The 21,312-nt window shown below is 54.1% G+C and overlaps 2 protein-coding genes across 12 annotated transcripts in view; one reads left to right on the forward strand and one right to left on the reverse strand.

The window, feature by feature from the left end:
* The window catches only part of TTLL11 (tubulin tyrosine ligase like 11), a 59,134-nt gene extending 52,955 nt beyond the window's left edge, over nt 1-6,179 (forward strand). The window contains exon 11 of the mRNA XM_084493809.1: nt 5,314-6,179. The gene's annotated coding sequence lies outside the window, so the exon portion shown is untranslated. The remainder of the gene's footprint in view (nt 1-5,313) is intronic.
* Nucleotides 1,248-21,312, reverse strand: part of DAB2IP (DAB2 interacting protein) — a 210,784-nt gene continuing 190,719 nt past the window's right edge. For 8 of the 11 annotated variants that reach the window (XM_084493801.1, XM_084493797.1, XM_084493802.1 and 5 more), the window contains 8 exons: nt 20,094-20,330; nt 18,611-18,812; nt 17,829-18,007; nt 15,366-16,239; nt 12,690-12,842; nt 9,474-9,676; nt 8,102-8,189; nt 1,248-6,592 (listed from right to left, as the gene is read on the reverse strand). In XM_084493801.1, the coding sequence (XP_084349927.1) occupies nt 6,425-6,592; nt 8,102-8,189; nt 9,474-9,676; nt 12,690-12,842; nt 15,366-16,239; nt 17,829-18,007; nt 18,611-18,812; nt 20,094-20,330 (2,104 nt within the window). In that variant the 3' untranslated portion in view covers nt 1,248-6,424. The remainder of the gene's footprint in view (nt 6,593-8,101; nt 8,190-9,473; nt 9,677-12,689; nt 12,843-15,365; nt 16,240-17,828; nt 18,008-18,610; nt 18,813-20,093; nt 20,331-21,312) is intronic. The other 3 variants (XM_084493799.1, XM_084493798.1, XM_084493800.1) reach the window with 3 other exon arrangements.

The following is a 21,312-nucleotide window of genomic DNA, read 5'->3' on the forward strand; positions in this document are numbered from 1 at the left end:
ATGGGAGTGAAGGCTGGAGATTAATAATGATCTCCATGGCTGCCTCAGCCTCCTCCGAGCAGAAGCTGTGCTGCTGGCGGGGCTGTGATGGGGAAGGAGCTGCCTGGCACCACCAGCAGCCTGCAGCCTGCTCACTGACACAGCTGAACTCGGCACAAACCTGTACCGTGCAATTACCGGAGCATTATTAATGCTGATGAGTCTTGGGCTAGAACGCCTCTCCAGATTGAAAAAGCTCAAGCAAAGAGCTTTGGAATCCCCAGCCTGCCAGCCCCGCGTTCCCCTCCTTGCTCTGGCTGCTGATTTGCAATGCGGAGGCTCGCTCCTCCCAGCCCTGCCCTTCCGCTGAGCGGGGCTGGAAGCTGCTGGGAGCGGCTGCAGCCAGATGCTGGGAGCCTCGATGCTGAAAGCTGGCAGGAGCACGGAGCTGCTCTGGGTATTTTCGGCTGAGACTTTAGCTTTGCTCTGATGAAGCCGTAACAGAGACGGCTGAAGAGGTTTTATTCATATCAAGGTGTTACCGACTAATCCCTCTTTGGAGCGGTTGCTGAGATGCCCTGCGCTGCTTCCTGGGAATTCTCCCCCTCACCTGTCTCAGCCTTCACAGCCACCAAGGTTGAACTCAGAGGCAGGAGAGCTCCCCAGCCTGGTTTGGGACCAGGGAGGAGGTGCTGGGAGCAGAGATGGGGCTGGAGGAGCTGGGAATGGCCGGCCTGGTGCGGGCACAGAGCAAGGCTCAGCCCCTGGGCTCGCTGCAGGGCCTGGCGGCAGGCAGCAGCAGCTCCAGTGTGAGGACAAAAGGCTCAAACCTCCCCAAAACCCCACTGCCAGTGCTCAGGTGTGTTGGGGGAGGGGTCGGGCACTGGCACTCAGCACCCTGGGGTGGGTGGAAGCCAGCAGGGCCCGGTGACCCCCCTGGGCCAGAGCTGCTGCTGTGCACGGGGACAGCCATGGGTGCCCACCACATCTTGGCTTGTCCTGATGCAGCCAGCTTGTCTCCCCCGTCTCTCATAGGAGCTAATTACAGTGATGCTAACGAGGCAGAGGTGCTCATGATACCCAGGGTTTTAATGACTCCTTCAGGTTTTCTGACACTTCTACTGGGAAGCAAAGGGGGGGAGGGCTTTGGGAGGAGAGGGCTGGTGGGGAGGGGCTGTAGGCACCCTGAGTGCCGCCGGGCAGCCCCAGTCCTGCCCTGTGCTGTGGAGCCAGAGACTGGGAATGACTGAGTAGAGGTGCTGGAGAGCTTGTATAAAATATCTAAATAAATCTTTAATATTTCTAATTGCAAATGTACATAAATTGCACGGCCACATCATTTCTTTGAACACCAACAACTTTCTCTGTACATTATTACATAGTTTAAAAGGAGCTGAAGGAGATTCAGCAAACACTTCCACTTTGCATTTTTTTTGTTTTTAAACATACTTACAAAAAAAATTTTTCTTTATAAGAGGATATAAAACATAGCGACTGCTTATCAGGAACAAGTATCAGCTTAAGCAGATATACAGAGAGAGGTATATCTTAAGACACAGTGATGTATGAGAAAGGAATATGTGGACATGGCGACTGCACTTCGGGGTACTGGCAGCTGATGCAGAACCACGTGGAATTTACAGCAGTGTCACAGCTCAGGTCATTGGTGAAGGTCAGTGCTCCAACATGACACCTTTTTCAAAGCAGGGTTATTTTTGAATGTCATGTAACACCCTCAATTGGATTTGGTTTGGATGCCTGTGAGCTGCGTGTTGGCATGCTTCGGTCATCCCACCCCTCCCACCCCCCCTATATTTTCCACAAGGGAAAAGGAAAAGGCAACAGTTTTCTGTGCAGGGTTAGCGCAGGGCTTGGCTGCTTCTCAGGGCAGGGCAGGAACCGCGTGGCCAAGCGATGTGGCTGAGCAGTCTGCTCTGAAACTGCCCTGAAGAGTCAGGGACCTGCTCAGAGGGGCAGTGCCCCTGCCTGGGCCAGGGACAGAGCCTCCCGGTGCTGTGAGCCCCAGCACGCTGCCCCACGTCAGGGCCAGGGCGCTGTGCAGTCCTGGATTGCTTTGACTGCAAACCTTTACGTTGAGCACTACAGCTGCTGTGGGGGGAAGGATGGGGTGCTGCACAAGAAACCTCACGCTCGCCCTGAGGGCAGTGTCACGGTTGTGCCCTTTGTGCTGGCTGCTTCATGCTCAAGGCAAGGCCACAGCAACCTCGGGGGCACAGTGAGAAAGGAGAGCACCTGGGGGCTCTCCTGGCAGACCACAGCAGTGACTCTTCCACTTCTGGCACTAAAAATCCTTTCCTTGTTGATCACGGATCAGACTTTGTTTTCTGTTACATCGTGGTATGGACTTAAGTAACAGGAAAAGCCTCTAGACTACTTGCCCATTTCTTTCCTAGCAGTGCCTGCGGTGCCTCGCTCGGGCGCACCGGGTCCCTTCTCCCTTCAGCCTCCCCGCAGCAGCACAACCCCAGCGGGCTGCCTGCCAGGCCGGAGGGGTCAGCGCGTTCTCACAGTGCAATCAGTGCTTTACAGCTGCAAAAGCAGAAAACAAACCCAACCAGACTCGAATGACAATGCAGTGACAAGGGGCTCTTCGGATGGCAGCAGGCTTTGTGAAAGGGGCTGGTGACTACACTGTAGTGTTAATTGGCGTGGGGAAGGACCGAGGTCCCTCCAGGTGGTTGGCACTGAACTTGAGCCATAAACCCTGTCTAAAAAGATGGTACCTGGAGTCTGCAGAGACGCTGGGGTATTGTTCAGTCCTTTTCATCCCTGTTTACACAAAATTTTGCTCACTTTTTTTCAGCAGTGTTCACTACAGTTTAACAAAACCCCAAATCATAACTCTTAAAACAGAATCCCTGAGGTGGGCCAACCCCAAATCTGGATCCCTGACTTTTCTCCCTTCCCTCTCTCCCTCAGATGCCCAAGGGGAAGAGGTGGAGTCATGACCTGTGACTGGATCCAAATTTGCTAGCTCGAGTCCACCTCACCTAAACAGCATTGATACAGCCAAATCCTGACCAAATAAGCAGCACCAGAAGTAAATTACTATATACAACCGTTAGTGAGATAGATACGTTACAGTAAACACTGAAAACATTTACAAAAAAATATTAAGACTTGTATTAAGATAAAAATCTGAGTGTGTTTTAGTGTTGTTTACACTTTGACAAGTTTGCACTAGAACAGCTTCTTATTGTAGAAAGCGCAAGAATGGAAAAGGAGACGGAGCCGCTCACAAAGCACTGCGCGTGGTGGTTGCTTTACTCCGCTGTCATCGCCTCGGCATCGCTGCGCCAGCTCCCAGGGCTGAGGCCGCAGCCGGGTGCCCTGCCCGCTGCGCTGCCCGCTCGCGTCGCTGGCTCCCGCTCACACACACGTGCACGCACACACACACACAGAAATGTACAGTTTATAAATAACAGAAACACAAACTGAAGTAACAGATCTGAGCTGAGCCTGGATCTTAAACCCTATCCCCAGCGTTTCGCGGGGGAGCATGGTGGTTAGGTCCAGTTGTTGACACTTGCAGGGGAAGGCGACACAGGGCTGAGGGGTGGGGGGCTCTCCACTGTAACGAGACCGCTTCCTGATTTGAGTTTTGTTTCGTACTGGCTCAGGAAACTAAGCAACAACTCCAGAAGGTATTGGCACTGGAACTTTTAAGTTGTGTTTTATAATAACTCACTGTGGAAGGACTTAAGTGTGCCTGCTACTTCAGCAGAACAATGTGTTCAGTAATTTGCAACTTTGAGGTTAACCAGGAGTTTCTGACAGATCCTGGGGAAAAAAAAATAAAAGAAAAAAAGGGGGGAGGGAGAAGGTTCTAAAAGCAGTGCCTTGGCTTGTGGTTGAGCAGAAGATTAAGCTGCGCTTTGCTTAGCTTCAGTGCTAAACAACTGTGTTGTGGGTGGTTCTTTTTTCCAGCTCTTACGGAGAGCACTGACTGCATCCCAACATTACTTCCACGTACGAATGGGAACGCTGCTGGTGGGGCGCCCGCCCCATGCTCTGGGAGCGTTTCCATTCCTCTACGTTACTTGGCTCTTGAAAAACTTCGTCTCTCCCAACACCGGTATGTTGGAGCTCAAAAACAAATAGCTCTAAAAATACATCTCAGGGCAACAGCAGTTTAGAATAGTCTTTTTGCAGGGTTCTTACAGTGTGTATGAGACAATGGCAGCTGGTAAGTGTACGTACCGAACCGTTCCCAGTACCCCGTGTATTCCTAACCTGTCTGGGTCTTTCTCCAGTTGTAACCTCGTCAGTTTTGTGTGGGTCTTCAAAGCCATCTGTGCTATCCTCCACATTCAAAGGTGACTGTACTTGCCATAACTGCTTAGTGATTACTTTTCTCTGAGGAGCTCCTGTTGGGGTCTGCTGTGTGGCTGCACCACTCTGCAGGCGTTGGCTGGGCGCGGAGACCTCAGTGCAGAGCAACACGTCCGCTCCTCCAGGGACCAGAGCTGCAGCAGGTGCAGCCGCGCCAGGCTTGGCCCAGGGCTTCCAGGCAACAGAAAAACGCTTACAAAAAGAAAAAGCAGCTTTAATTTTGAAAACAATTGCGTGTGGAAGAGTGCTGTTAATGAGCCTTACGGCTGTGAGGTGGCATGGCAATGCAGAGCTTACTGGCAAACAGCGTCCTGCTCGGGCAGCCTGGGTACTGAGAGGTTGGAGACGGTACCTAAGCTGTGCAGAGCGCAGTGAGCGTCCTAGTCCCTTTGTCTGAACATTTACACATGGCAGGAGGAGCTAGGACAGGCGGTCAGCAGTGTTAAACTTTAGTGGGAGGAAAAGGCAGAGATGTCCTGTACACTGTACACTGTCATCCATATCTCAGAGAAAATCTCTGGGCTCGTGGTACGAGGGACCTGCTCTGAGACTGGGAGTCATGAAGGACTAACTTAAAAAAAACACAAAGCAACAAACACACCGTGGCGGCAGGTCAGCGGCACAATCCCCCGTTAAGGAGGTGACCCCTCCGCTGAGCGCAACGTGTCTGAATGTGCCGAATCTGCGTGTTTCAGCAGCAAGGAAAAGTCTAATCCTGGCTTATGCCTGCACAGTGCTCCTGACAAGGGGGCTCTCGGTGGTGGCTGCTGTTCCTGTTGGTTACTCCCTTATGACCATGTTTTACATTCTTCAAGCCGGTTAATTTCCATGCAGTGCTCATTCCCAATTTAAAGAGGACAGTATTCCAGAAAATGGGCTCTTTTTTTTTCTAATGCATACTGTGAAAGAAAAGAAATACAATTACCGATCTTCATGGGTCTTCAGGGCTGCTCTTGTTTCTTTGCCTGTTTTTCTCCCCAGAAACAGTAAAAATCTCCGCACAGAGCATTACATCCCCGTAACGAACCCTTCGTCAAGCGAGACGCTGGCCGTGTCACAAAGCCCGTCACTCCCCCTGTGCCACCACGGGCACCACCGAAGCCAGACCCTGCACCTCGTTCACAGCTTGGGGACGAAGCTCAGGCGACCTTTACTTTGTTCTGTGGTTAGGTGTGTGGCGGGGAACACAGTGCCCTGAACTATTGCTTTACCAAAACCTTCCCCATTAGCTGAGCGAGCAGCAGCTGGCGAGGGGACCCAGGGAACCCATCGCCAGTACCAGCTCCTGCCTCCACCTGCGTGCAGAGCCTCGGGCTGGCTCCGCTCCCTGGGCTTGCGTGGTGGCCCCGCAGCCCCAGCAGTGCCACCGGACCCTTCTCCACCGCAGTGCCCCATGCAACACCCCTCTGGTACCGCACTGCGCCGAGGGAGCCCTGACGGTTCTTCTGGACTGTGCCCCCTGCGTGGGCGGAGTTAATTAAACATTAATTTGCTGTGTAAATGCCCTGCGGACAGCTACGTGCTGTAAAAGCCAGTGGCCTCACAGAGCCACGTAAGGAAGGCTGGCGGGGCGTGGGGTTTGCTCTGGGGACAGGGCTGTGCTCCAGGGGGAGTCACAGGAGTGGGGCGGGCTCCCCTGCTGCCCCCAGGCAGCTGCAGCCAGCTGCACGCTCTACCTGCACTGAGGGGGCCGCTGCCTGCTGCAGGCTCTGCCCAGCTCCCTTTATTTCGCTTCCTGCAATGACAAGGACGTTATTCCTTGCTGGGAGGGGTGAGGCATATCCTTTGGGCAGTTTGGAAGGAAAAGGTTACTTCTGTTTAAACATTAAACACTGATTTAAATCCAACAGTGACAGCGATTCTCAAATATATCTTATTTCCTTATGCCACTCATCTCACACTCGATCTTTCCGTCCCCTCAATGTGCTGGCATTAGCATCTCCCACAAAGGCTCAGTCAAGCGCGCCGTCCGCAGTAAGGAGCTGGTTTCTCTGGGGGAGAGAGCAGCCGTTCTTTGAAGCCGCGGCTCACACCTGCTGCTGCACGGTCTCTCTGGCCAGGCCTCCTCTCCTGCGGCAGCGCCCTCCACGGGTTAACAATTACTGCTGTTTCTGAATTCTCCATTCTCTGTAATCTGCAATTTAGTTGGGTTTGTGGGGGAGATCCCATTACGTGTCTGCATGCTGTACCTCTCTTTCAGCTGAGTAAGGGCACTCATTAGCCGTGCGTTGGCAGCATCCAATGAAGCAATGCGTTTCTCCTGCGAAGGAACAGCAGAGGGGAGCGGTCAGTGGGCAGGAGCCCAGAGGCAGCCAGGACCTGGCCCCTTCTCCTCTGGCAGTCTCACAGAGGCTGTGACACACCAGGCTTTTAAACAAATGGAAGCTGAGCTAAATTAATTTTATCATCCCATGTAATAATTGGTCCTGAACGAAACGGAGATAAAGATTTTTTTTTCCTAATTTTTCAGTGATACAGAAATTAATTGCATTGTTTGCTCTAACTGCAGCTGCTATGAAGATGATAAGACTCATGTTCTAAAATCTAGTTCTCTCCCAAGATGGTTATTCCTGCCAGTGTTTAATTGATTTTGTTAGTGTAAATAAATGGTTTAAATGACTCGTGGCCTCCCGGGATGGCTGTGATGGCAATTTCCTTATTCTTACTGATTACACTAAGAAGTCCTGTCCAGTATCATGGGGACGGGAGCTGGAGCTGCGGTGTCGCAGCCTGGTCCAGCTGTGCCTGCCCTGCATCTTCCCTCTGCCTGCTGCAAGTGGGGGGATAAGAAATGACTCAGAGGGGCTCAGGTTTGCCTGTGCATCAGCCTGCTGGACACTGCACAGCCTGAGATGACGGAAAGCTGAACAAAGCAGGCTACACTGGCACAGCGGGAGCCTCTCAGGTACCCCACGGAGGCAGCAGGTGGCTGCAGCCTGTCCCGCGCACGCCTCCCACCTGCCCCGTGTCCCCCGGGCTTTGCTTGAGTGCAGGAGGGACGGTGCTGATTTACCAGTTGTGAGGCAATTACAGGAAAACAGTGATTCTTCTTACAGAGTTACGACTGTCTCATCTCCTTTTTAATTAGCTAGACAGTAAATTAGTCATGAGCGGTGACTCACAAGTGATTAATACGGTCATTAGGAGAAAGCCTACAATTTACCAGCACCTAGCCACAACCTGAAGGAAGGCCTGGCTGCTGAGGAGATGCTGATCTCTGTCCAGACAAATTAAGAGATTATGGGCTGTATTTTCAGATCGTTCTTTCCAAGCAGAGTATTTTATTCCCACTGCCTGATGCCATTCTGATCTGTAACACTAGCTGAGCTTCCTAACCTTGCAAACCACAACCCGAATGCTGAACGGTGTTGGCTTTGCTCTGGCCAGCCAGCGCTTGCCTTGCCAGCCAGGTGCTGCAAGCGTTACTGAACTCTGCAGGCTCTGAACCCACCCAGCTGATCTTACCGGGCTGAGCACCATCCAGGCTGATTTTCATCAATGAAACAAATGCTGCTTGCTAGGAGAGGAAGGAGGCTCCTTGTCTCTGCCTTACTGGCTGGAATAAGGCAGGCTCCCAGCACTGAGGCCTTTGAATGATGTTCCTGTGAGGTTACACGTGGCCTGCTGAGGTCTGTCCCCCCTCGTCCCTGACTGTAGCTCCATGCTGACTCACCCCGTGCACATCGTCTTGCCACACTTGACCTGGCACTGCTGCCTGTTGGCAGACTCGCCCCCAGAAGCGCTGCAGCTCTCGGCAGCAGGGACTCACCTGTGCATCAATTATCTTCTGCTTGGAGTCCACGGCAGCCTGCATTTCTGCATGGTCCTTCTTTAACTCCTCCTCAACTGACATCAGCCTGGTAGCCAAACAGACAAGAAAAGAAAGCCACGTTTTCAAGCTGCAGAGTGCATAGCCCCTGTTTGTACAGTGGGGCGTACTGCTCAAGGAGCCAAGCTGGGAGCTTTGGGCACGGCTGGGCGCCCCGGAGCACCTCTCTTCATCTCCTCATTCAGACAATTTCATTCCCAGCTCTCGCAGAGCTTGACAGTGACCCAGGCCGCTGCTCTACTGCTAAGGCAAGACTGTGCTGATCACCGCCTGGCTGGATCAAGCTACTCTGAAAAGTAATGGCCTTCTGTAGCACACAGAGTGTCAGGAATACATTAATTACTCTTGTTGGGCTCTGCCACACTGAGCTGCCCAGACACAAGCCTTACACCCACCCACATCAGCCACCCACGGTGGTAGAGAGCACAGCCTCATTTAGTCCTCGGCACCAAGGAGGCAAAGGGGTGCTGTACATCTCTGCAGCACGCAGGAGGCTGTATGAAATGCCTGAAGGACAATCTGCAGATGGGACAGGCCTCACGTAGCAGCCCCCACCATCCATACGAGGGCAAGTTCCCTCATCTGAAACTGATGAAGCTGAGATGCTCCCAGGACCCGCAGCTGTGCATTCGAATGTAAAGGAAGACACACACAGACACACACACACGCAGTCATTGCCACTGCCTCTTCTTGCACAAAAACCAATAGTTCAAGCCCAGTCTTTTTTCTGGTGATTAATTTTGTCTAGACACCTCTACAGCAGGCTGCCCAAAAGCTTAAGTGATTAAGGCCAGTGAAGGAAGACCCATTTAGGAGGGCCGATTAAAAGCACTGAATTGGCTTGCCTCAGGTAAAGAAGCAGCCAGCGGGACTGACCAGCCCATGTACCAGGAAAATGTAACCACCACATCAGTCTGGGTGGGAGGAAGGGGTTTATCGCTAGGAGCAATGTGAGGGAGATGAGATCTTCACTGAATGTCAGGAAAGGCTCATTTTGAGCATCAGATCAATTGCTCGTACGAAAAGGAGAGCGAGTCTGCCAGATCATCTGTGAGCCAGGGAGGCCTGCCAGCCCTTGCCTCCTGAACTTTTGCCTTTGTGAATCAGGGAAATGGGGGCAAATCCTCTGTGACGTGACATTGATGGGGGAACCCAAAGAGTCAGGGCTTGAAACTCCCCCAGGGGCAGCGTGTAAATGGTGGCAAACCCACAAAGGAAAGCTGCCTGCTCTCCCCAGGAACCTGATCCCCCAGAGCAGGGGTCAGCTCTAATGCCACCCTGGCTGCCTGCCTTCCTCCCAGCTGCCCCGTACCTGCTGATGATGCCCTTCATCTGGATCTCCTTATCCTCCTGCTGTCTCCGGAGCCGTTCCTCGCTCTCCTCCAGCCTGGCCTGGTATTCCAGCATCAGCTTCTGCGTCGTCTCCTCCTGGCATTTGAAGCGCGTCTCATACTCCTCCAGCTTCTTGTTGGAGATGCGAAGCTTGTCCTGCAGCACCACTAGGTCCTGCTGGTACTACAGCACGCAAGGACAGACACAGGAGGAGAAAACACATGTAGCACGTTACCTAGTAGGGCTTTGCCCTTGCCAGGGTTTCCCCATAGCCCAATCACGCCCCTGTCCTCGCATCAGACTAGCTGCAAACCCGTGTCAGATAACCCCGCGAGCCGACACCTCCTCTTCCGTCTTCTCCGTGCTGCGCTAGGAGTGGCGCTGCGTTCCGCGGGGCTGGCACATCACTGGCAGGTTCAGAGAAGGGGTTGTTAGCAGAGATCAGCATTTCACATGGGGAATGCAGGTTAGAGCGACTGAATGGCAAATGCAGCTGGCAGCTCCCTTACACTAACAGCGTGGGGCTGAACAGGCAGGAAAAGCTGAATTGGTGGGATTTTGGGTTTACGCGTGAGCTCTTCAGCCTACACCAATAACTGTGTGTGCTCTGGAGCTGCCAAAAGCCCAGCAGGAGCAGTTAGGCTGCACGGCCTCCTGCCAGGCAGCGGGCACGCGTTGTGAGCAGGGGCAGCGAGCAGTACTGGGGCTGCGCCCTGCGGGCTAAGCGAGGCGGGCAGGTGGCAAGCCCAGGCTCAATCCCAGAAGAGCTGCTGCGTGAAGCCAAGACCCCACAGACTAGAGCTTGCACAGCTGAAGCTAAAAATCAGCAGTAGCAGAACCACGTAAAGCAATTACAAAACCGGAGAGCTGCCTAACCCAGGGCTGGGTGTGGCTACTGCAGAAGCACAGCATTCGGTACAACGTGCTTTGGTAAAGGAAAGTGCAGTGTGAAGCTCTGTAACGAGACTTTAATTTCAAAGTTAGCCTTGACATGTTTGTGTTTGTTGTTGTTGTTTTTTTTCAATTTAAACTGCAATAACCTTAGAATAATTAACATGCAGCTGAGAATTTGGCTGTTTTAGAGTCAGAAATGGGAAAAAATTCATCTGTGCGATGAAATCTGTTCCAAGGCCACAGGTGTCATACACCAACTGACAGAAATGCGCTTCGTTGTGCATTGCCTTGGTGAGCTGCAAACGTGGCCGTCTCCTTGGCCAGCTCCCAGGTAAGCATTCAAATTACGGACTTTGCTGTGTCCCGGTTTTGAGAGCCCTGCTGTGGGGTTTTACTAAAAGGCCAGCTCTTTGTGAGAGGGCCCCAGCTCGCACAAGTCCCCACGGCTCTCCTACAATCAGCTCTGCTGACTGGTGGCAGAATAACCCTAACGACTCTGGGCTGAACCTTTACGGTGTTGAGGGTTTTCCTGAACGGCCGCAGTATTTGTGCCACAGCAGGCAGATTGGGAACAGCCTCCAATTGGAACAGCCTGGGCAGACAGGCCCAACATCTCACTGTGTTTTTCCTTTAGCAAAGCGTTCACTGAGGCACTGAAACGAGACAGTTTGCACATGGAACCGGCGTGATGGAAACACGGACGCCCGTAGAGCTGCACAGAAGCATTGAAGTCAGACAGAAGGGAGTTGCTCAAAGAGGAAAGATTAAATACCTACCCTAGCCTTAAAATAGGAGCCGCATAAATGAGCTCAAATGATAGCAGGAGAGGCCTCAGAGCCCGCAGGAGTCGCTCCTGTCTCTAGCACACTTGGCTCATTCTCGGTTACCATTGGAGGCTTACAGCAATGGGGAGAGAGGTTATGCTAATGATGGTCCTTAATGCCAGTGACAGGGGTGTGACAGCAAAGTAACAGAAGATGCTGCATGGGAATGAGACGCCAGGCTCAGGGCACCACCAGCATGAGGGCAGGGACCGGTGTGCTGCAGTACTGCCTGAATCTGTAACCCCAACAGCATCCACCTGGAGTGGGTACTGGTGTCCCCTGCCTGGCACATCCCGCACTGACCCTTGTGAAGCCCTCCAGTGACCCAGCACAGCAGTGATGCCGGCACAGAGAGCTCGTCCGGGAACACCCTCACTGTCACTGGCTGCCTGCTGGTGTCCCTGCTCGGGCCTCTGCCTTTGCGAAGTCTAACCACAGAACTTCTGTGTCAGATGCTGCCTGCTCAGTACGTGGCTGTGTACTTACAGGAACAGCCAAGGAGCAAAAAGGCAGTAAAAAATGGGTTGAGCTCTCACAAACAATAGCCCCACTTTTCCTGAGGAGGCTGGGAGCCTTCGCCTTCCACCTCACAGTCCCTACCATAGGGTCTAAAGTCCCTGCCTTTGACCTTTCACTTGAATTTAACAGGTGAGAGTCCAACAACGATACAACACAACAGGCAAGGGCTGCTGTTACAAGAAAACAGAAACGTGTCTGTGCTGGAGAAACAGGAAACATGTTTGGGGAGGGACACGTCAGGAGCTGTGTGTGACCTGGTGCTAACAGGTGCCTGGTGTGAGGAGCGTGACGCACGGTCAGGGGACACCCCACGAGCTAACCGTGCCCAGCTATGGGTGTCCTGGCAGTGCCAGGCTGCTGAGAAAGCATCTCACAGAAGCACCAGTCAAAGATTGCTCAGCTCTTGACTGCTGCATCCTTGACACAGCCTCGGAGCAGCGTCACTGCACCCATGGTGTCACACCACACCCTGGTGCTGTAGCTGAGACCAGAATCTGGGCTTAATTTTAGGTCTCTTTGCAGCTTTTTAGCATGGGAGCTGCTTCTTTCTACATGTCCCTGTTGTGAGGCAGAAGGCTGCCTGCACTCTCCTCTACGATCTGTTTTATAGGTGAGCTGAAACTGGTTTTTAAGCTTTCTTTCCTGCAGCCAGGGGGAAGTAAGAGGCACCAGCTGGCTCCAGATGATGTTGCAGAGCAGCACCAGCACTCGGTTCCTGGCTCCTGCTTTTCTCACTAGCTCTCATCAGAGGACAGTTCGAGTCAGTGTGTGAAAACCTCCCAGACCTTCCCCAGCAGTGCCCTGTGACACTGAGCAGCGGGGCGCAGAGCCTGACACCCCTCTCTCCTGGGCAGGGGGGTGCCAGACAGCCCACCTTGCCCCTGGGCTGCTCAGATGAACGACATTCAAGGAAATCCTCTCTCTATTTAGAAACTTGATTCAATCCAATCAGGTTTTACCTTTTCTGCTTGGCTGAGCTCGTCCTTATTCCTGAGCTTATCCCTGTGCTTGGAATCTGGGTCAATGCTTTCATCTTCTAAAAACTGCATGTTCATATTCAAAAGCCAAGCAGCAGTGCGGTCCAGGGCATTGGGGTTCACAGGAGAAGGGGCCTACAATGAAACATACAACCATAACAAAAGAAAAACCTGTAACAGAAATGGTCATGAAGCTAGAGAGAGAATTTCCTTCCAAGCAAGCCCTCTCCCGTGCTGCTCAAACAGCAATGAGCAAGTCTGAGCTACCGGAACAGCCGGGGGGAGGCACAGGAACAACTCCTGTTGTGCACCTCACATTATTTTAATAAATTGGCCTTTGCCAGGCCAAATTCTTCCCTTTCCCAGAGAACACAGAGGTGTGCTGCAGAGGGAGCCCGCTGCAAGGCACAGGCCCAGGTTTCTGGAGCAGGTTGTTTCTGCTGGCAGATGGGAAGGCTGCGCGCTGGGAAGGCTTCGTACGGATAAACCCAGCAAAATGAATGCTCCCCCTGGTCATGCTGACGCCTTCTTGGAAAATACAGGGTTCTTCTAGGATGAGCTTCTCCACGGGTGAGGTCCAACTCCTTGACAGCTCAGCAGCTCCCGGGGGTGCTCAGGTAGCTGTGGGTGCCCACGGAGCAGGGCTGCTCTCCTGCCAGGCAGCCAGAGCCGCGGCTGTGGCTTTTCAGTCCTGGCCTGGGCAGGGACCACAAGCTCCAACCAAACAGTGTTGCCTGAAGAGTTTCCAACCACATCAGGAACTTGAGGAAGTGAAGCTCCAGCCATTTCCCCTCCGTCCTGGCTCATTATAAACAGCAGTAATTAGTTTCTTGGAGGAACACAAGGGATCTGGATGACCTGGTCAAGTGAATTCAAGCTAACAAGGCAGAAATGCAGGCGACTTTCTCATCCATGCAGACCTCTGGACAGGGGAGGAACCCGGTGGCTGGCAGGCAGCAGACCAGGAGGTTCTGCAGGAGTGGGGCTGCTTGGTTGTCCCACTGGCTCTGGGAGCTTTCCCAAGCCATCTTTCAGCCTGGTCTTCATTTCCACAGTCCTAAATCAGAAGTTTCAGCCTCTGTTCATGGCACACTTGCTGTAAATCCTGCCCTGGCTCGTGGCTTTCTGCTTCTTCTTAGACCTCCATCTCGGAGGCTGCTCACTGTCTGGCTCGGAGGAGTGCTGGCCACCCACCTTCACTTCAGCAACTTCAAGGCTCTTGCTCCAAGGCTCTCAGTTAGCAGAGCTCAGCCCAGCTGTGCACAGGTCCTTCTGCCTCTTTCTTCCTTCTCCAACGAGGTGAAAAAGAGCACCTGATCCAGCCTGGCACAGCTCCAAAGGCAGATCAGCAAACGGCCTCACAAAGGCAGGGGAAGCGCTGCTGCCTGGCAGGAGCGGGGCTTGGGGAATTCTACGGGAATGGCCAGGGCACGGGACTCCTCTGGTCTCAAAGGGACTTTAATACCAGCAGCGATGAGCGAGCAGTTTCACCGTGATTCACAGACACTGCTCAGGCACAAGTCAAATATGCAGATTGGGCTGGGAGGGGCAGCTGGGGACCAGCTCTGGGAGGAAAGCTCTGCAGTCACTGACTGGCCGGGGTCCGAAGGTTTTGCTGTGCTCCTCGTCTCAAAGAAACTCTGCTACCGACCAGGCTGCTGCCTGCAGAGCTCTGTGCCCCCTGCACCTAACGAGGATCGATCCCCATTATACAAATGTGGCTACATGGCCAGCTTGCTAATGTCAGCGCTTATGAATCAATACGGCATGCACAGAACAGCTCCAGATCGGGCTGATAAAACAGCCTTTAATGGGCAGCACTGACACAAGGCCTCCTCAGCTGCCTTGTAAGGCAGAGGTACTTACAGCAGCTCTGCTGCTCCTCCAACGCTGTGCTGCTGGAAAGGAGCCTGGGCTGCGCTGCAGTGAGCTCGTGCCAGTTATCCGCACTCTCTGGGTTTTGTGTTACTTCTAAAACTCTTCCTTTGGGCACTGAGAGGCCCTACTGTGTTAATTTTCTACAGGGCTGTATCTGAAATGTAAAATGACTAAAGGAGCACTAGCCAAACGATTTATCCATGCCAGGAAACCGGAGGGCCCTGGGTCTGTGACGTACTGCTTTGTGTTAGCACCGTGACCAGTCCCATTCCTTTCTGTGCAGACCAGCACGAGCTCTGGGACCCGAAGCACTGTCGAGCTCTGCACAGCTGCAGCTTCACTCTTGATGGGGAGCACGCTCCTTCCTTACCGCTCTCGCCTCCCCTGTTGCACTCCTGGGAGGGTCTAACAGAGAAATGAGTGTCCAGGGACACCAAGGCTTTGGTGGGGCAGGAGCAGCAGCACAGGGAGTTGTAGATAAATGAGAAGATTGGCGCCTAGTCCAAGTCTGTGAGATGGGGCTGGGTTGACTATGGCATGGGATGAGAGCCTGCGCATGGAGAGGCAAAGCGGTGACGAGATGGTAGCGCAGGACAGGGGCAGGGCTGCCATCACCCTCGTGTCTCTGCCACCTCATGGCAGTCGCACCCCAACGTGGCCAGAACGATGTCCCCTCTCACCGCAGCGATCCCCAACAGCCCATTTCTTCTTCAGGTCCGTGGCCTGACCCCTGCCTGGCCCCACCAACCCCCGAAGCCATCGCAGCCCCCCCGAACTCACCTGTTTGTGCATCGTGCGCTGCTTCATCTCGGGGCTGTCGCCCTTGGAGGAGGAGGACTGCTGCCGCAGGCGGGCCCCGCTGCCGGGCCAGTCGGGCGAGGAGGACATCATGCTGCCGCTGGAGGGGCGCTGGTACTGGACCGTGTTCAGCAGGGAGGGCGGCGTCCTGCCCCGGGTGACGGGCGGGGGCGGCGGGGGCGGCTGGTCTATCCGCCTCTGCGGCCCCGCGCTGTTCTGGCGCGGCATGGTGGGCTGGCCGCCCTTCTCCGTCAGCGAGAGCTGCCGCCGGGCCAGCTCCCCCGTCCGACGCGCGAAGTCCTCGCTGGCGGCGGGGCCGGCGAAGCCGTGCTTGTTGGCCGTCAGCTCCTCGCTGTTGCTGTGGGAGCTGAGCGAGCTGTGGCACTCGGAGCCGGAGTCGCCCAGGCCGCGAGGGGAGAGCGGCAGCCCCGCCGCCATCTGGTAGACGGGGTTCTGGAAGGAGAGCGGCGCCAGCAGCTGGGGCCGGCCGGGCGCGCTCTCGCCGCTCGGCGTGGTGGGCGTCTGGCCCACCCGGCGCACGGTGGCCATGGCCGGCACGCCGCTCTGCTGAGTCCGTGCGCTCCACACGCCCTGCAACTGCCCGAGGGACGACTGACTGTCATTGAGCGAGTCGGCAGCGCCGGGCGCGTTGGCCCCGCTGTCCAAGAGCCGATTGTCCTGCAAGTCCACCATGGACAAACTCTTGCTGCCGTTAGACATCTGCACGTCGGGCTCATTGGCCTCTGAGTAACTGGAGCTTCGGGCAGGCGAGGGCTGGGCCCCAGCAGACCTTGTGACAAAAAACAAGTCCTTGTTTTCAGGGGTTGGAGATGGTAACCGGGTGAAATCTATCAGACTGCGGGGAGGTCAGTGCGTAAGGAAAAGGAGAGGAAAACAAAAAAAAAAAAAAAAAAGAAGAAAAAAAAAAAAAAGAAGAGTTGTGAATGCTGCACCAGGGCAGGAAAACGTTATCACTCAGAAGAAATCAGCGTGGCACAGCCGTGGGCAGGGGACGCAGCCCAGCCCCTGCAGGGCACGGGGCCAGGCCCAGCTCTGCCTGTGCATGGGGACGGTGCAGCAGGAGCAAGGGGACAGGGGAACGGAGGGGTCTGGGCACCCCTGGGGGACGGGCAGAAGAGCAGGAGGTGCCTCACATGGAGGAGCGGGCCGTGCTCTGCGGGAGGCATTGACGGGCTCGCTCTTGGGCTCTGCCTTGCCAGCCGCAGCCCGCAGTGTGCTGGCAGCATGGGGCTGAGCTCCCAGCTGGCAGAACCCACCCCGCTCCCTGTCCTCTGCTCCGTGCCTGGGCTCTGAGCTCCCGGGGGCTGGCCAGGACCTGTACAGCACTGGGGGGCTGATCCACACCAGGCTGCCGAGGGTCAGACAGAGCTGTTACAGCAGAGCTAAATCCTAGCGGCAGAAAGTTATCCACCCGCTGCTCCTGCCGTAACAGATACATCCAAGCAATATTGATTTCTTGCAGACAGAAAGAAAGAGCTTTGCAGTAGCTTAATGTGAATGTTCTGCGATCAAAGATGGTGCATTGTAAGCGAGTATTTGGGTGAGAGCATACTGGCAGAGATCTTCCATAGCATTAGATTTAAATAATTGTACCTCAAGCTGGGAATCATTAGAGATGAAAGCTCTGATTAAAGCAAGTCCAGCTCCATTGTTGCCTTTCATTCCTAATTAAACTGTTAAGTATTCTGTAGTTTCCACTTATTAACTATTTTGTTAGCAGTGTCTTTCAATTTATGTGGGCTCTACTTTTCCAAAAACAGAAACATTTTAAGTCTGCAACAGTCATCCTTCCCATGAATGAAATTTGTTACATAATTAGGCCTAAAAGTGTGTTTGGTGACTGTGTCTGTGAATCACTGCTCGTTAAAAACACCCAGTATTATAAAAACTGGACGGAGTGGATTGGAATTGATTGTGAGGCCTCTGCAGCTTGGCCACTGTTAGAGAAATGTCCGCATTTGGATCTTGGTGAATGCAGCACATTCCCTACATCTTACAGCGATGGGTAAGACCAATAAATCTTGCACATTCAGACAGCTAATGAACTCAGTGGTAGAACTCAGTGCTTTGAGGTCAGTATGAACAATCCCTCAAGCCCTCAAAGGATGACCATTTTGCTTCTGCAGCCAAGCGTCAAGAACTGATCTCAGAACCGGTCAGCTTTCCATTTCCCAGACCACATTCCCAGCTCTGGCTCATGACAGACCCGGGAGGGAGCCATGTGCTTGCCCTACTGCCCTCTGCTTTGTCTGGATTCAGAGCTGAACCACACCCAGTATCCATTTTGCAACAGAAAGCCTTGCCAATGGATCAGGTGAGCCCACACCACGCCTTGTCCTGCCTGTCCCTGCAGGTGCTCAGGGTTTGGTAGTAGGTGAATGCTCAGAATTTCCTTTGTGGCCAGGCCACCTCTTAGGCTCTTACCCAGATAAGTCATTCTCTATCACCATTTTCTGTAGCCCCGCAGAGATGCTGTTGCCAGCGTTAGGAGTGGATGCAGTGTGATCGGCTGTGACTGAGACCTGCACGCAGGCTGGGTTACTGAGCGCCGAGTTGACATCCCTCAGGATCCGAGGCAGAGGCCCAAGTTTTGTTGCAGTGCCCTGGTAGAAAAAGAGAGCAGAATTACTGCCTGCATCTTATGTTTCTGCTAGAGATCTGTGGGTTCTGCCAGTTGCTGGACAGTCTCCTCAGTGAATCGTTAGCAACATTAATTTTCTCCATAATTTAACTCCACTGGCTGTCCCAGACATGTGGCTTCAGAAACCATTCGCTGCTGCGGGGCAGAAGGCAGCAAGCATGCTTAGCATAGTTCAGACGCCGAAGACAGCTGCGGCCAAGCCTGGTCCAGGTCTCCTGACAGAAATCCTTTTCATTAAAAATTAACCATTTGAATCTGCTGGAAAAAGACAGAAGGGGCTGGTGTTCAGCAGCTCTGCCTTCTCATCCCAGCAGCCCCTCCATGCTCACCCCCCAGAGATGAAGAGCAGAGGGGGAAAGTGACACTCACCTGCCCCCAAGCAGGACAAGAAGCAGCACGGGGAAGGCTGGGGAAGTGCTGAGGGTTAGTACCAGCAGTGCTGTGCACCCACACAGGCAGTGGATGGGTATGGGCTGCACAAGGGGGAAGTGTGCGCTGTGCTGGGCCCCTGTGCCCAGCGCTGTCCAATCGTGCTTCCCTCCAAGTCCCCGTGAGCCCCCCGTACCTGCTCCAGCTGAGAAATGACTTCCCAGAGCAGCGAGTGCAAAGTGGACAGCTCCCGGCCCAGGTCAATGTAGCCTTCAAAGCCAGCTGTGTTTGAGATGGTTTCTGGATTGGAAATCTCCAGGAGAAATCTCTGCATGTTAGTCCATTCGTGCTCCAGGAACTGATTCATGAAGGACATGTATTCCTCTTTGCTGCCAAACCTATCAAGACAGCAACAGAAATGTCAGCTAAACCTGTAAACAGAGGTGCAGTGAGCAGAAGGAGCAGGTACATACACACGTCAGAATGGCAGAGCCTTTCTGTGGCATCTGAACCCTTTCAGAGCCTTTGGGATCACCAGGTTGCTAACAAGCAGCTGGCACCTCACTGAACATGGAACCAAAATTAACTGCAGCCTAATCCAGCTAAGCCCTCATCAGCATGGGACCTCAGCAGCAGAAATGGAGGTGAAAGCCACAGAAATGAAGCTGTTCTTGGTGATGGGGTGCATCTTACTGCTGGTACAGCTGCCAGAAATAAGACACATAACTGGCAATGAGGAAATCAAAACAACTGAGCCCAGTCACTCAGCTGAGGTGAACGATGGCAGTGGGAGTCCCACGCTCTCCCCCGCATTCCAGGCCCTGAAGCTGGCCACAGCCACACGCTTGACTAATGTCAGCTTAGTTAGAGGTTCCTTCCTGCGAAGTGCTGAAGATCTGGAAACCCTTTAGTTAGGGATTGGTCAGGAATATGGAGAATTTCTGTCACCTCATGTAACACTTGTTTGCCTTCCACCTGCAGTTGTGTGCATGCGCGTGCACTCCTGGCTGCGCGTGCGTACACTGAGCTGGTTTCCAAATCTGAGGAGCTTTAGAAGGAAACTGCCCATTCATGTTTTGGAAAGCTCACCGTTCTGTTATCAGAGCTCAGGATAAGTAGCTCAGAGCTGCAGCCAGTGGAAAGATTTTCAGAAATCTCTTGCTTTGTTTCCATCAAACCTATGGGCTTAGAACTTGATAGTGTCCCCATCCCCTTCTCCTGCCATCCCCGTTCAAATAACCCTGCTGTCTTAGCAGGGAAGGGCCCAGAGCTCCTGGGAGGGACAGAACGGCTCCAGAGCTACACACACCACTGCTGCTGTGCAGGTTCTGGCCCTGCTGGTGCCGCTGACGGGAGGCAGAGCTGATGCCATCAGCCTCTCCCAGCACAGCGATCACGGGACTCATTTCCTGGCTGTGCCTGGGTGTTCCCGCTGCGACCCAGCCCTCTCTGTGTGGTCAGAGCAGCCTGTTTTCCTGCTCGTAAAACACGTGCTGTTTTGGAAACTTCACTGATCTCTCTGACCTAACAGCGAGGGAATGGGTCCCAGAGAGAGACGGGGGAAAAACACAACAGGAAACAAGCAGGCCCTTTCCATCCAGGGAAGGAGCGGCCAGCGTGGGACCTCCCTTCCCCTTTTTCAGAGCTGCCCCCCCGCCCGCTGCCGCAGCCCCACTTACTTGGCGAAGTTGGCGAGGTTCTGGGTGACCTTGGCGATGAGGGTCAAAGTGCGCGCAGTGCGGTCGTCCGGGTACTCCTGCAGGAGACTGAAGAGGGAAGGGGACATGATAGCTGGGCACAGGAACCGCAGGAACAAGGAGGCACTGATCAGTCGCTCGCTGATGTCTGGGCGGCCGCGGTTGCTGCACTCTTGTCTCCACGAGGCGAAAACTTCCTTGAGCTCCCTTGGGAAGACACTGAAATGACAGAAGGACACGCAGGGATGGTGAAGTTCAAGGCCAAGGTGTTTGAAGTGCCACAAAGCAGTGAGAAGCATGGTGTGTAGCAGCCACGTGGTGTGACGCCCTGACCTGCACCAAGGCAGAGTCCTCTCACCCTGCACAGCAGCACTGCCACCCTCACCAGCCACAGGCTCCTCTTTTCCCTGCAGTGCCTGTCAGGAGACTCAAACCAGACAGACAAGAAGCATAGCCCAAACCCTTGACAACTGGGAAGCCAGAGATATGGAATGAGCCGTGCAAAGCAGCTCACCACCACGTGAGGTGAACCACCGGGGGTACTGGGGTCACCAGCGCAGCTGGTGCTCGGCTGTGTGAATTGCAGTGCTCCTGGGCTAGCTCTTGGACCAAATCCCATGGGGATGAGGGCAAATGCAGAGCCACACGGGAGTCACTCTGGTTTCACAACCGCACTGAGCCCCGCCAGGCTTCCCAAGGCCCCAGAATTGCCCTGTGCCCTGCAGATGCCCGTGGCAGCAGCCCCTTATCGCCGCAGACCCGGCTGCCTGCTCTCCTCCCAGCTCCCTGCTCCCACCTTATCCTGTTCCCAGCACGGGTTATTTGTTCAGCTGGATCCTCCCACGCGGGAGCAGGCTGACAATGGGTCCCCAGTGGCCACCACGTCCCTGGTACCGGCCCTTTCCCTCCGCCCCAGAGCCTGCTCTGGCCACGGCCACCGTCTTTGTCTGCAAGTCAGAGCTGCTCACCTCCAGAGCTGGATGGTTTAACAGCAGACCGAGGAGGGGGCAGCCTCCATTTTAGGCCATAAATCTCCTTACCAAACAGCCATTTCGCAGGACGGTTTGCCAGTTTTGCTGCAGGGACTACATGGGGTGAGCAAAGCAACGTGAGCTGGCTTCCCGCAGGCCTGTGCCCCTCTCGGGGCCTGACTGCCCTGTGCCTGCCCCTCACCCCTGTTGGGAAGAGAAAGCCGCGCTGC

Source organism: Aythya ferina (genome assembly GCF_964211825.1).
Source record: "Aythya ferina genome assembly, chromosome: 20".
NCBI classification, from domain to species: Eukaryota; Metazoa; Chordata; class Aves; order Anseriformes; family Anatidae; genus Aythya; species Aythya ferina.